Source organism: Aspergillus glaucus (assembly GCF_001890805.1).
Source record: "Aspergillus glaucus CBS 516.65 unplaced genomic scaffold ASPGLscaffold_21, whole genome shotgun sequence".
In the NCBI taxonomy this organism is placed as follows: Eukaryota; Fungi; Ascomycota; class Eurotiomycetes; order Eurotiales; family Aspergillaceae; genus Aspergillus; species Aspergillus glaucus.
The window spans coordinates 277,211-291,386 of NW_019170473.1; the positions used below are offsets into that span (position 1 = coordinate 277,211).

Here is a 14,176-nt window from a genome sequence, read left to right on the forward strand (position 1 = left end):
GGTACTTGACCTTGACTACTTGTACACCCCTCATACTCGATGATGCCATGGAATTCCTTTCCAGAGTATACGAATCCGGAGTACAGAGTAGCATACCAACGGTATAAGAGTTGAGTCCATCTTGCTTTCTACAGAATACCCAAGGTGTGTTATTACTTTTGGTCATAGCTGTCCAATATATATCCTTCATCAAACTTTACTCAGGGTTCTATGGGGTCTCCAACCTCCGAGATACCGTCATAGTCAACAGTCCCTTGGTTATAAACCGTTGAATACGAAGTACCATACTTCCGTCGATTTCTCAATTGGCGATTTTAGTATTTTATTAGAAGAGAGCTTCTTGTCAATATCACATAGCAACACTGTAGTAGTAGCACTAACGTCACCAGTCTGGTAAGATACAGTAATACGGTATGGATCTACTACCAGTATATTAACGTGATCTTGGTCCCTGATGCTGATCGTTACCATCCTCTCTCGGACACTTGATTCGGTACTCTGTACTCCATAGAATCATATTATACAGAGTACTCTCATATATCGAGGTATTGGTTACTCTGCAGGTGCAGATGACTGCATGGTCTGTCTGCGAGGCTGAGGGTCTGGGGTATGTCGGTCTATTTATACCTGGGCGTGGGGGGCGGAGCACCACGTGATATACAAATTGATGATACGCCAAGCGTAATTATTGCCGGCGTAGTCAGAGTATTGATTAAAAGGCTCATAGGAGGTCAAGAGGAGAATAGATAGCAATGATATACATATGCCTGTTGTTAAATGTGTATGTGTATGTGTATGTGTATCTGTATACTAGCCGAACGGTATGATGCTTTCTCCACTTGACATGACGATGGGATCCTCGGCGAACATCTACCACCATACCTGTACTCTTCTCTATGAACTCGTCTAAAGTACTTATCCTCAATATACTAGCAAAGATACCGTGTTGTCCCATTGACCGACTCTTCATACCATCAGATTCATAAAATAACCGGTGCTTACCCGGTCTCATTTCCACCTCTCATATCTTTTTCCCCCGTCTGTCTGCAGCTCTTCTCTCCATCGTCTCTCTTTAGCGCACTCGATATACCTCACACCCCTCATTTTCTCCCACAAAAACAAATTAAACCAAAGATTCTGCATATTATACAGAAATTTCTTTCACCCGCAAAAGAACGACCTCGAGCATTGTACCCTGTCACGGGCCATTGCCTGCGCCGTCTTTTGCTTTGCCCTTTGTTGCCCGTCCGAAGCCCCGGAACTGTCCGCCGTCCTCACTCTTTTCTCTTTCGTGTTTTCCCCTCTCACTCATTTTCCCTTCTTTTTTTTTTTTTTTTTTAAAAAAAAAAAAAAAAAAATTATATATATATATATATATATATATATATTTCTCTGTATGTCTCACTCTTTTCCACCCATTCTGTGCTTATCCGCCTCTCCTGTATTTTTATTATTTTTTTCTTGTTCTGACTCGAACAAATTGCGCAGTCCTCGATCGCTCCCATATTCAGTCCCTTCCTCCACGCTCGATCGCCGCCGCCGGTTCCCGTCTCGCGCGCGCACCCGCAAGATTTAGCCGCTCTTCCCTTTTATATAGCCGACATCATCGGTTCTCGTCGCTTTGAGCTCTGAAAGCTGTCCGCAACGAGCTGAGGCTCTTATCCCCCTGTGTATAACCCGGCCAAGTCTTGGGGCTCTCTCCTGTCGCCGCCAGGTACTCCGATCCCCCGTCTTACCTGCAGCCAACGGCGCATTGGTCCGCGCCCCCCATCGGGGATCTCGTCACGATATATCACTTCAATCCGGGCAGTCCAGAAGAAAGAGCAAGGCTGTGTGGCGCTGTGTTGTGTGAATAACGAACAAAATGGGTTCCTGCTTCAGTACGGAAGCAACGGGGGAGATGACGGAACAGAAAAAGAGAAGCCAGATAATCGATCGGAGACTAGAGGAGGATTCGAGACAGTTACGGAGAGAATGCAAAATCTTACTACTTGGTTCGTTTCACATTATGGATCAACCCCAGAAACAATCCCATTTATCATGAGTCAACTAACCATGATATGCGCCCGTTACAGGATCCGGAGAAAGCGGCAAATCCACCATCGTCAAACAGATGAAGATCATCCATCAAAATGGCTATACCGTTGAAGAACTAGCTTTATATCGCTTGACCGTCTACAAGAACCTGCTCGAGTGCGCCAGATCCCTCATTGGTGCTTACGAACGTTACGACCTTGAACCCTCCAGTCCCAAAGTCCAAGAGTTCATCGAATTCCTGTCCGACTACAACATCGATCCCGATCCCAACACTCCCCTCGATTCGACTGTCGGGGACGCCATCACCTACCTATGGAGTGACCCGTGTACATCAACCGCACTCGAACATCAAAATGAATTTTACCTGATGGACTCTGCACCATAGTAAGCATCCCTGCGCGCACGCGCGCGCGCTTGCGCACTCAATCCTTCTTTGTCACTGAAGGGACATCTGCTGATACATTGCTGCTTATTAGTTTCTTTGAGGAGGCCAAACGGATAACTTCGCCAGACTATATCCCCAACGTCGACGATGTGCTTCGCGCGCGAACAAAGACCACCGGTATTTACGAGACTAGATTCACCATGGGCCAGCTGAGTATACAGTATGCGAAAACCATCTATCCCTTATTTATCTCCAAAAGACACATGGCTTACCTGTCGCATAGTATGTTTGACGTTGGTGGTCAGCGCAGTGAACGAAAGAAGTGGATCCACTGTTTTGAGAACGTCACCTCCATCATCTTTTGCGTGGCATTAAGTGAATATGACCAGGTGCTCTTGGAAGAAAGCAATCAGGTACGTTATGTGATAAGGGCCGGGGAATCGACTTGACAAGTCCTAACTTGCTGGCAGAACCGAATGATGGAAAGTTTAGTTCTCTTTGATTCGGTTGTCAACTCTCGGTGGTTTAAGCGAACTAGTATCGTCCTGTTCCTGAACAAAGTCGACTTGTTCCGCCAAAAGCTTCCTCGTTCGCCTTTGATCAATTACTTCCCCGACTATTCTGGCGGTAATGACGTGAATCGCGCGGCCAAGTATCTGCTCTGGCGGTTTAACCAGGTCAATAGAGCACACCTCAATCTCTATCCACAGTAAGTGTCCTGTTTCATGCGGTATGCGGTCCGTTGCATAATCTAACTTGTGGCTGCAGCTTAACGCAAGCAACCGATACGACAAATATTCGTCTGGTATTTGCAGCGGTCAAAGAAACTATACTGCAGAATGCCTTGAGGGATTCAGGTATTCTCTAGTTTTGCCAACTGTCTGGTGACTACTATCTAGCGTGATACAACTCCGCCAGTTGTCTCTCACCGACTCCCTTTTACCGTTCCTCTATCTTCCTTCTCCATCTATTTGCCTCTCTTCCCTCTCTTTTTTTTTTTTTTTTTCTTGTCTTCGAATTTGGCATTGGCGTTTGGGGCGCTATCTTTCCCACGGATCAACATTCCCGGCGCTGGATTGGGTCATCTTCATTGGATATCCGTGGTATGGTGTTTTTCATTATTCTCATTTATCCTTTCATTTCCGGGAGATTTACGACAATCGATACTGGGAGGCTATTCGATCTGCATTGGGTGAATATCTTTTCGTTTCTACTTTGGAGCTCGGGATTACTTCATGATTCTCTTTTTTCTTTTCTGATCTTCTACATCTAATTTCTATCTACGAAAAAGTTGTTGGCCTATGCAGCACAACTTGCATGTACCATGGGAGACGGCTTTCTGATATCCATACTCGTTTTATCGAGTTGTTTCGTTTTTTTTCTATCTTTTTGGGCTGTCTTTTCTTCTATATCATCTCTCAACGGGTTCCTGCGGTTCCTATGTGTTCTATGCAGTGTCAATGTCAATTTATTTATTCCAACTTAGTCTGGTATTATATGTCTGAATTGCTATACTATGTCATTATTTACAGAGGTATCCAGATCCCGTGGTTCATTGCGACTCTTATAGGTTTCTCTATCATAATTCAATAGATACTTGTAAACATTTTTACTTTATTGAAAGGTTAAAATATCCTGCGGCCATATCCATGCTTCACCGGAACTAAAACATAAAATGAAATATATTGCCAAATCAAACCTGTATACCTATAGATCTAGATCACCAAGTAATACAAAGAATATAACCATCATCCAACTCAAAACTCCAAGATAAAGAAAAGGGGATATCAAATATCAAACCCAAGCATCAGATTACTTCCAAGCCGTTGCTCTCTCTCTCTCTCTCTCTCTCTCTCTATGCTCTATAAAGGCAAGAGAACGAGGAAGAACAAGGACGAGAACAAAGAGGGGGTAATCACGCCAAACAAACAACCAACGAATAAACAACCAAAGCGAGAACTAAGAGCTCAACTCGGTAATACGTCGTTGAATGTCCGGAATGGTGCGGAGTTGAAGTTCCAGGTCATCTTTCTCACTGTTCGGTGATAGTAGTTAGCATGAGCCCGGTTCACCAAGATATATATGGAAAAAAGGAAGGGGACATACTCTTCAAGCTTCAATCTCCTCTCCCAATCCAACCCCGTAAACACATAACTGCCTTGCCCATCAAACTGCAGAATCTTCTTATGATACTTCCACAGACTCCGCCTATGCGACACAGTCATCAACGTGATTCCCAACTTCTTAGCAGTCTCGTACATAACACGCTCGATCTCCAGGGTCACAGAGGACGTGCACTCGTCCAGGATAGCGAACTTGGGTTTATGGTAGAAGAGGCGCGCCATGGCGATTCGTTGCTGGAGGCCTCCCGAGAGGACATCGCGCCATTCTTCCTCTGCGTCCCAGCCGCCAGGACGGTCGATGACGGAGGCGATTTCGACGATGGAGAGGACCTCAGCGAGGTCGTCGTCAGTCACGCCCTTGTGGTGCATTTCTCGCACGCCGTCCGGGTAGATGACTTGTTGGCGGAGGGTTCCGCGGGAGAGGTAGGGCCGTTGCGGGATGTAGAAGATCTCATCGAAGCGTGGCTTCTTGACGACGCCGCCATACACAGGCCACAGGCCGCCTAGGATGCGGAATAAGGAAGACTTGCCGCAGCCGTTGGGGCCGACGATGAGGAGATGGTCGCCTGGGTGGATGGCGAAGGAGAGTTTGCGGACGAGAACGTCGCCGTTGGGGGAGACGATGGGGACGTCTGTGAATTCGAGGGAGGGGCTTTCTTCGATGGTGCCACGGCCGGAAAGGACGGAGGCGTTTTCTTCGGTTGAGGCTGTTGAGACGAGTTTCTTTTCGAAGCGGCCGGCGAGGAGGTCGTCCATTACTTCTAGAAGGGATGAGACGCGGGAGGTGTGGCCAGCTAGTTCGGAGATTTCTTTGTAGGAGAACATTAGGCGGCCGAAGGCGTCGGATGCAGAGAGCAGCATTCGTCGGTTTGTGACGAAGCCTGTAAAACGTGTTAGAAATCGTCAATCTGCGAGATAGAAAATAATACTTACTTTCCGTCCGATCCCCAGCGGACTGGGTGATCTTCCCAGGGATCTTGAAGAACACAGGAACACTACAGAGCACCAAGCCCAGGGCACCCCAGAAGTACTTGATAACAAAGTCCTCCATGAAGCCATGGTACAACCGTCTCCGCAGGATGCGATTCACATGCTTGATCAAAGTGAAATAACCCTTGTCCAGGGTATCCTTCTCAGCCTCGTGGCCGTGGTAAAGCGCCACTTCCTCACTGTAATCAATGAGTCTGGTATGAAGGAATCGGAACTCTCCTTCCAGCATGGCTTCATCTGCGACGTATTTGCCAAACGGTGGTGTCAGGACACGCATGACGTTGGCTGATAGTTGCACCACCAAGCTCATGATAAAGAGACCCTCTGAACCTACACTCCTGGAGAGTGAAAAGGTATAGATGGCCATATCAAGAACCGGCTTGGCTAGGTTGCCATAGAGTTCTGCCAGGCTATCTGAGAATCTCGAGACGTCCACCGTGATCAACTGGTCGGGGTTCTTGACCCGGTCATCCAGCGCGGAGATCGCATAGAATGTCATGTTAGACAGGTATTTCTCGTGGATGTGGTCCGTCAGACGTTTCCGGTAGCTAAGGGCAAGTTTGCATTGGTGATAGGAAAGCTAGACAGTCAGCGCATGCATACTTCCTTGACTCTCTGGCACTCACCATCGAATTCGTAAATGTCGCGGGCACCGCAACAATCATCCACCACACAAGCCCCAACAAGAAATCTCTCCCCTTCCCACGCACCAAATTGCTAACCAACCTACCATCCAACTCGGCCACATACAAACTCAGCAAAGTCCGCAGAACCAAAAACACACTATGCCCCACAAGCAACCGCATCTCCTTAGTCCGCCAACCAGGAATCACAACCTTCAGCAACCGGAGCAAATTCCGAAAGAACTCCCGATTCACCCCAACCTTCTTGCGCGATCGGTCGCCGCCCCCGCTGCCCGTGGCGCCGCTGCCGAGACTACTGGTCCCTGGTCGTCGTCGCAGCTCCACCTGTTGCCGAGAGGCGGCTTTCTGCTCGGAAATGGCACCATGGATGCGCTTTGCTAGGGCGGCGAAGAGGGCTAGGTAGACGGTGCGAGTGATACGGGTGCGGTTGCGGAGGTAGAGTTTCGATAAGCTGGAGAGGAGATGCCGAATGGAGCGCTCCGGGGGGAGCAGTTTGGACTGCGCGGCCATTTTCTGTGTTCTGTTGGACTTGGAGATGGAAGAGTCCTAGCCAGAATCAAAGAGAGCGAGCATGACCATCACTATTGTTTAGGGATGGAGGGATGGAAAGAAGGAGGAATGAAGCTGGACAAAACACCGAAGATGCTCACGCGGACTGACATGTGAACGGGAGGGCCCGAGGAGTGTTTATCGGAATGGAGAGCTTACTAGAGATGTCCTGTAGTGGTGACGCCTGCACCATTTATTCGTATTATCTCATCTTCTCCAACCTCTTGCCTGTCTCTGTAACAAATATCACAATCCAAACCGTCTTCTGTCGCGGTTCTTTCTTGTCAATAACTAACTAACCCCATGTTATGACGTAAGCATCGCGGAGAAAATTACACGTGACTCAAATGCTGAATAAGCATTGAGTAAGCATTGTACCCTAGTTAACTAGGTCCTTTTGTGAAGCAAGGACATATTACCCTCGATACCAATCTTGAATAATCTAGAGTGGCGTACCCACAGCAGGTATGGCAAGGCATGCCCGTGTGGGGAGGAAGGTGCCCGAAGGGTCTGGTCAGGTATACTTCCTCTCCTCGCCCCCGGTTTACTCGCATACAAGTACCCCTGTAAGTATGGACCGGCTCGGCAGACCATCATTGGGATGAAACTTGAAATTTCGCGATCAATTCAGCTGTGCAGTCGACGTACGGATGCGGCTGAATGACTAACGGTGGATCTGAGGTGGCGCGGCTGACTTGTGGGCCGCTTCCCTGGCCAGATAGATACTTTGTACTGATCGTAGGAGATCCCATCGGAGGGCATATCGTTGAATGACTTGCTTGTAGGTGTCTGGTCGATGGCATCTTTCACTTTTGCATTGCATTTGAAGTCGATGCCCAACTGAAATTCATCGATCGAGAGCCGCCACTGACTCCAAGTAAATGTAGAGAAACCGGCAGGAGCGATTTGCGTGGCGTAGCTGAAAACTTGTGTACTCTGTACGGATATTTTTAGCTCTCTACGGAGTACATAGTTAGTCCTCATCTTCGCGGAACGAACTGCGAATATTCAACAGAGATCGATAGAGACACTAGGACGGCTGATGATTGATGAACAACTCCTAAAACAAGTAATAATTCTCCGAGCTGCATGTCATTGTTCAATTTGCTTTTTGTGTGGAAGTTGGGGCTGAACAATTTTCCTTCAGCTCTCTGTTGATCCCCACTTTTTGCAGAAGGATCTGCCTTGTCTCTATCACGCGAACCCTGAATAGAGGTTCGTAGTAGTGAGGATACAGTAACTCGGCTCATGAGCATCCTTCAAGCGTTTCTCGTTCGAATGGTTTCCACATACTAATCTCATCTCTCCCATACACAATAGCTAATATCAGTGGGTGTAGTATTTCGATCCGATTCGATATTCCTTTTCCGCGTCTGGCCTGGTTTCCAGTCCTGGCTAGTACTTCTTTTTTGATCGCCTTCCTCTAGTACAGAGTCTATACATCTGGGGCAGAATGGAGACCACCCTGGGCTTAAACAATGCTTCACTGGCAGTGGGCTCTCTGGGATTGTTCCTGGCTATTCTGACAACGCTTCCGGCTTTCAGGTCCATCGCTTGTCATCTCTGTTCCAGAACAGCGGTGGATGAGCCTGATGATTACCAAGTCACCGGTGCTTGTTATCGTGACCAGGATGGTGATACTACAGCGGAGTCACCTGCTGCCTTTCCCGATAAATGGCACCGGGTCGTGATATTCTTTCTGTCTTTCATCGGACTAAATGTCACTCTGTCTCTGGCAATTATAGAAACATCACATAACTACCATGGCTATATAATTGAGCCTTGGCTGTTGTTAGGCGTATGGGTAAGTCATCACATTAGCCTCCTATGTTCTAGATTTGTTTTCTCGGAAATGGCGAGGCAATCAATATAAGGTGTATGTTTATTGACACTTCTCAAGATTCTCCTCTCCTTCCAGACGGTTGCCGTTCTTTCCTTCGAGCCGTTTCCCGTGCGTCGGTTTTCCCTCGTGCATTTCATATTTTGGACTAGCATTTTCGCTTTCATCATCCCTTGGACGGAGATGTACCTTCTGTATTTCAATGAGACTCGACGATATCCATCCCGGGTGGTGATGTGGTTGTATACCGCTCAAAGTGCTGTCGCCACGCTCTGCATCGCAGTTTGCAGCCTACTACCGCGCCGGCCGGACGTGTACACAAACGGACAGATGGTCGACCGGGAATCAATGGTGTCTCTATTAGGGGCCATGTTAATGGCCCTGAAGCAATATACCAATACGAAGTTGAATATGAACTCCACAGAGCGTGCCATTGACTATTCCCGTATCCAGACAGAAGATCAAGGAGGACTGACACCTCCAGCTGCCTGGCCGACAAGTGGACGGTTGGAGATCGATGACCTCGTGGTAGGCTATGCACCCGATCTCCCGCCTGTGCTGGACGGCCTCACTTTTAGCGTCGTGAACGAGAGAGTTGGTGTTATCGGGCATACTGGGGCAGGGAAGTCGACACTCTCGCTGGCGTTATTTCGGTTCCTGGAAGCGAGACAGGGCAGTATTTATATTGATGGACTTGATATATCGAGAATAAAACTGCACGATCTGCGCAGCCGGCTAGCTATCATCCCCCAAGATCCGGTCCTATTCTCTGGGACGATCCGGTCGAATCTTGACCCGTTCGACCAGCACAGCGATGCTGAAATTCTCGACGCCCTGGAAAGAGTCCATCTGATCAAGCACGCCAAGGATTATTCCTCCGACTCCAGCTCCAACTCCAGCTACGTGACGACAGCAGATACTTTTGTAACGACACCAGAGACCTGGCCAGAACCAGACGACGGCGACAACGACACCACAAATATCTTCACATCCTTATCATCAACAATTTCAGAAGGCGGACTGAACTTTTCCCAGGGCCAGAGACAGCTTCTCTGCCTGGCGCGCGCAATCCTCTCACAGCCCAAGATCATGATCTTCGATGAGACGACGTCGGCCGTGGACATGGAGACCGACAAGTTAATACAGCGCTCCATTCGTGAGGAGCTTCCTCACATGTCTACGCTCTTGATGGCTACTCACCGGTTGAGCACTATTGCGGGTTTTGATAAGATTCTCGTTCTGGACGCTGGCAGGGCTGTTGATTTTGGGACACCGCGGGATTTGATGGAAGTTGAAGGAGGGATGTTTAGGAGCTTTGTGGAGCGAAGCTCGGAGAGGGAATTACTACATCAAATCATTTATGAGCGTTGAGGTTTGATATAAGTCGACATTGAGCCGGTATGGTTGTACATTACATATGTGACTCTTGAATACATAGTGAATCTTCGGAGTTGTTGAAGACTGTCCCTTGTCGGTATTTCTGAACACTCATACGTACTTGCGAGTATATCAATACATTACATCAAATTGCATTAAGCAATGTCCTCGGAAATGTAGATTGACCGTATGTACGTTTACCAAAAAAAAAAAAAAAAGACCAGCGAGACGATCAATGTTTATAAAGTGCCCGCCGGCGCCGCATCCATCGCATGACATCCGGTGACCCCAAAGATCGTCCAGAAGGTCGAGGCCGAAATCGCAACCCCTTTCGCAATTCCTCTGCATTGAACTCCCTAGTATGGATTAGCCGACCTCCACGACGTGGGTAGCCCACTCCTCGGTCTGTTGAGTTCTTGGGAGCCCAAACTGGACACAAATTCAACAACCCGTTGAGTTCTATATCCTCTTCTTCGGTGTCGATGTGCCATATTGCGTGCTGTGGCCGCTGGTAAACTATGCCCAAGATAGTGGATAGTCGAAGATCGGTGTCCATGATCCGTCCATCATGTGGATCTCCTCTAGGTCAAGTCTCTGGATTGTGGGATGCTTCTTGAGGAATGGCAGTAGTGACTTTTCGGTGAGGGTAAATCCTGCAAGCGAGAAGTCTTGCAGCAGTGGCGAGATGGTATTGTCAGCAATGGCTGTGAACAGTCGTGCACTCATGTCACTCGATTGATCTGTAGAACCACCACGGAGATGTAAATCAAGTCGGTGCAGAATCGGAGATACCTGAAACAGACTTGCGATTCCAGGCATCTCATCCTCAGATGCTGTTTGAGTTCCGCTGGCCTTGTCGGATTCTGGAGTTTTGCCTTTGTCTTGAGTCTCTTCTTTGTCAGTATCGTCTGAGTCAATGTCTTTCGCATCCGTTTCCTCCGGTTCTTTCTCATCCTTCATGGACATGCTCAGTTTCAGTGTCTCGATCGATGCTCCAATCACACGGAGGTCATCCCCACTGAAACTAGATATGTAGGAGGTAATATCCTCAATCGGGACATCGTATGCCAAAGAGCGGACTGTAGACAATCAATGACGGCCTCTTGCGATTCGGCATTTTGTATGTTCCTATGTGCCTTGACCCAGTCCAAATCAGCTTGGACTTCCGACAGCTCCTCAGGAGAGCACTCCTCCCGCTCAGATATCATGAACGCGCCATGGCTCTCTGTAATGGTCTTTCTTTTAGTTTTCAGGATCTTCTTGGCCTCCGAGGAGTCAAAGCAAGCCGCGCGGATGGTCAACGTGTGAACTTTTAATTTCAGCCTGGGGTGTAATGCTAGCGCCCGCAGCGACTTTAGACTATGCTCTGATAAGTCCGTGTCCGGCTGGCGAAGGAAGCTTAGGAAGTATGGGCCGATGGATCTTTCGCTGAACGTCCGATGAACTAGACGTAGGGCCTTGATGCTGCCAAGATCAAGGTAGGTGAGGATGATCTCAAAGATTTCTAACGGCAGTGTATTCCAGATCATGATGAACAATGAAGATGGTGTTTTTGAATGTGGTGAGTTGTAAAGATGAATAAAGATCATTCCTGTGCGGGTTGGGTCGAGGCTGATTCCGCCCCGATCATGCTCACACCAGGATCACCAAGATGGCACCCAATCTAAATCTATATATAACATGATCAGTAGCGGTAAATTAATTGCATCTCAGCTGGCTATAATTGTAGTACAGCGGACAGCAAGTGGACAATCCTCTAATGTGCGGGGAGGGGTTGAAGCACCCGCGAACCATATTTACAGAGTAGGTAAATATCCAACAACCACGACAAATCAAGAAAAGTGCTCTAAGCATATAACCTCGTCAACTCGGGCACTGTAGTGCCCAACGAAGTGAAACTACAGTGCCCTTTCCGCTCCACGTCCCTATCAAAATACGTCCCTATCAAAATGATCCATCACCCAAGCCGACGGCACAACTGTCTCCCCCACATCACCGGACCTAGGACAGCAGTTTCTGCCTCATCCTTAGGCGGATGGCAAGCAGCGCTTATAGCAGTGCTACAAGACCCCGCCAACGGCATAACGGATTTGAATCTTCGGAACGCCAACGCAACCAATAGACACAACATAACAGCCCCAACAAGAAGAGCCAAAAAAGATAGCTAGAAGCGAAAGGTTTATCGAGCTGAGCTTCCGTTTTATAATCCGGATGTTCTAGAGAGTTGTAAGGGATGATCTGGATACTTTGCGACACCAGCCAGTGGAGGATCATATGCTCCGACTACTGTGCCGTAATTGTTCGCGGACAAGGATTGAAAGATCATTGAGTTGTACCTAAGCTGCATTAGTGCAAATCTAAAGCCCTGGCCTCGCGAAACATACAATAAATGAAATAGTGTTGCCGTAATCAACAATACCACCCACAGTGCGAGCCGGTCTCGTCCAATGACAAAAAGGTTCCTGATACTCGCGCCCCCAATGTCGAGCCACCGGCCGATGAAATCAACGTTAGATATGGATCTGTCTCTCACCCACATGCCAGCTGGCGACGAATGCTTTTTCAACAACCTCCGACATCTGTCATTGGGGTTGTTGGCCAGGAAGACCATGAACAGGTGCCTGTCTTGCCAAATGACGAATATCTACGCCTTGGCGTCCTTTATGACTTTCGTGACATGGCCCATCGTTGTCAGACTGGGTTTATTCCTAGCTGAAGGTCGCAGAGCGCAAGAGTATTACATTATCGATAAGCAGCAAGCAGCAATTGACACCGCGCTGCAGCAGTGTGATATGGTGTTTGCCACTGGGCTTCGGTATAAGACGGACATAAACCCCGACGTCATGTTGGTGAAGCAACTCCTAAAAGCGTCGCCAGGTCATATGTCTGAAAATACAATAGGCCCAGGGCCAATTGGGAGCGATTTACAGTGTAGCTAGCTGCATCTAGAATTAGCCCACTCAGTTGATTGCAAGGCTTTCCATACAATTGCAAAAGAAATATCATCCACTCTACTTTGGCTGCTTTGTCCACCATTTTATAGTATTAGCCCCTCTCCCTCATCATCATGCATTCTTCCTCTTCTTTCTCGAGAAAATAACTTTCTTCAATTATGCTGAAAGGTCAATGGAAACTCTGATACTTGTCAGTTGTCCAACTCATTTCGACACAGAGCATGCATCAAGGCAGAGAAAGGCACAACACAGTGCCTTGCTTATATAGGTAAGCCATTTCATCCAACCAAAGTAGGAGACAGTCAGGTCTCTGATGCCATTATAAGATTACCAATGCTATCAGTCGCCATTTGAACAAAAATGAAAGATACCGCCAGCCAGTCATGCTTGCGCTTGAGCTGACGAAATACATTGGTTTGGTTAGATCGTACTTGCCGATAATAAAGATGCTTGAGCAATTGCTGCGGCAATCAATGCAAAGCGATGAAAGCAACACCAACACCGCTTCTGATGCCGTATTTCAGAGTACAATATATTGACCGCACTTTCGGGGTCCGTGAAGAATGAAACCTCTCCATACCCCAGATTCTCTGATCCCATTGCGAGGATACACTGGAAAACAGGGAGGAAATTCAAGGAGCTAATCAATACATCTATACATCCTATAAAATGACCAATGCGCATACTGACATATCCTACCTAGCCATAATCCACAGGGCCAAGAAAGAGGCCGGGAAAGACTGCAGAGTTTTTGGACTCGGGATAGATGGCCATGATTTTAACTTCATGGCAATTGATGAGAACTCCAAGGTACCTGTCTTTCATAGATTAGAAATCCTACGCATGCTAACGGTTTCTAGTACCACATGTTGTGGAAGAACTGGGTGGTCTATTCAGATCAGATCGACATCGTCGCATTGATCTCCAGAATATTCAAGCACACTTTACAACTGTCATGCTCTGCTATAAAAGACGAATCTGATGCGAGAGCCAGAAATGCCCAGAACTGGCAGGAGTCCGAGGACAGTGATTCAGAGTCGGATGACGACGACGGCGACGACGACGACGAATGCTTGACCACAAAAGATCACAACCCGCTTATGGATCTATTGTAGCAGTTTCTCGACATACCAGTGACAGAAGTCTCGTTTCCTCTTAATTTGGGCCAATCCAGAAAGTACCTGTTAGGGCAGCTTTGCCGGGTCGGGACTCATCATGATACCGGGCTGCGCCTAGATCTATAAGCTCTGGTCTACGCACTTTACTGGAAGTTAAAT

The 14,176-nt window shown here is 47.8% G+C and overlaps 5 protein-coding genes across 5 annotated transcripts; 3 read left to right on the forward strand and 2 right to left on the reverse strand.

The window, feature by feature from the left end:
• Nucleotides 1–1,574: 1,574 nt before the first annotated feature.
• Nucleotides 1,575–3,428, forward strand: gpaB (guanine nucleotide-binding protein subunit alpha gpaB). The gene is made up of 6 exons (XM_022547408.1): nt 1,575–1,994; nt 2,076–2,421; nt 2,514–2,642; nt 2,706–2,835; nt 2,893–3,131; nt 3,191–3,428. Exons 1-6 carry the CDS (start codon nt 1,865–1,867, stop codon nt 3,288–3,290), a joined length of 1,074 nt encoding a protein of 357 aa, XP_022397628.1. The 5' UTR covers nt 1,575–1,864; the 3' UTR covers nt 3,291–3,428.
• A 650-nt stretch (nt 3,429–4,078) lies between these two features.
• ASPGLDRAFT_156128 (ATP-binding cassette long-chain fatty acid transporter PXA2) lies at nt 4,079–6,969 on the reverse strand. Its single transcript, XM_022542370.1, has 5 exons — nt 6,888–6,969; nt 6,162–6,834; nt 5,479–6,115; nt 4,529–5,426; nt 4,079–4,457 (listed from the first exon to the last, which is right to left on the reverse strand). The coding sequence occupies exons 2-5, from the start codon at nt 6,687–6,689 to the stop codon at nt 4,382–4,384; spliced, it is 2,139 nt and encodes a 712-aa protein (XP_022397629.1). The 5' UTR covers nt 6,690–6,834; nt 6,888–6,969; the 3' UTR covers nt 4,079–4,381.
• Nucleotides 6,970–8,452: 1,483 nt separating this feature from the next.
• On the forward strand, nt 8,453–10,070 carry ASPGLDRAFT_50908 (ABC transporter C family protein). Its single transcript, XM_022547409.1, has 2 exons — nt 8,453–8,532; nt 8,629–10,070. The coding sequence occupies exon 2, from the start codon at nt 8,752–8,754 to the stop codon at nt 9,937–9,939; it is 1,188 nt and encodes a 395-aa protein (XP_022397630.1). The 5' UTR covers nt 8,453–8,532; nt 8,629–8,751; the 3' UTR covers nt 9,940–10,070.
• A 652-nt stretch (nt 10,071–10,722) lies between these two features.
• Nucleotides 10,723–11,533, reverse strand: ASPGLDRAFT_803483 (uncharacterized protein). The gene has a single exon (XM_022550065.1). It carries the CDS (start codon nt 11,472–11,474, stop codon nt 10,944–10,946), a length of 531 nt encoding a protein of 176 aa, XP_022397631.1. The 5' UTR covers nt 11,475–11,533; the 3' UTR covers nt 10,723–10,943.
• Nucleotides 11,534–12,425: 892 nt separating this feature from the next.
• ASPGLDRAFT_38548 (uncharacterized protein) lies at nt 12,426–14,014 on the forward strand (the record flags this gene model as incomplete). Its single annotated transcript, XM_022544960.1, has 3 exons — nt 12,426–12,822; nt 13,603–13,709; nt 13,760–14,014. The coding sequence occupies 3 exons, from the start codon at nt 12,426–12,428 to the stop codon at nt 14,012–14,014; spliced, it is 759 nt and encodes a 252-aa protein (XP_022397632.1).
• Nucleotides 14,015–14,176: the final 162 nt, after the last annotated feature.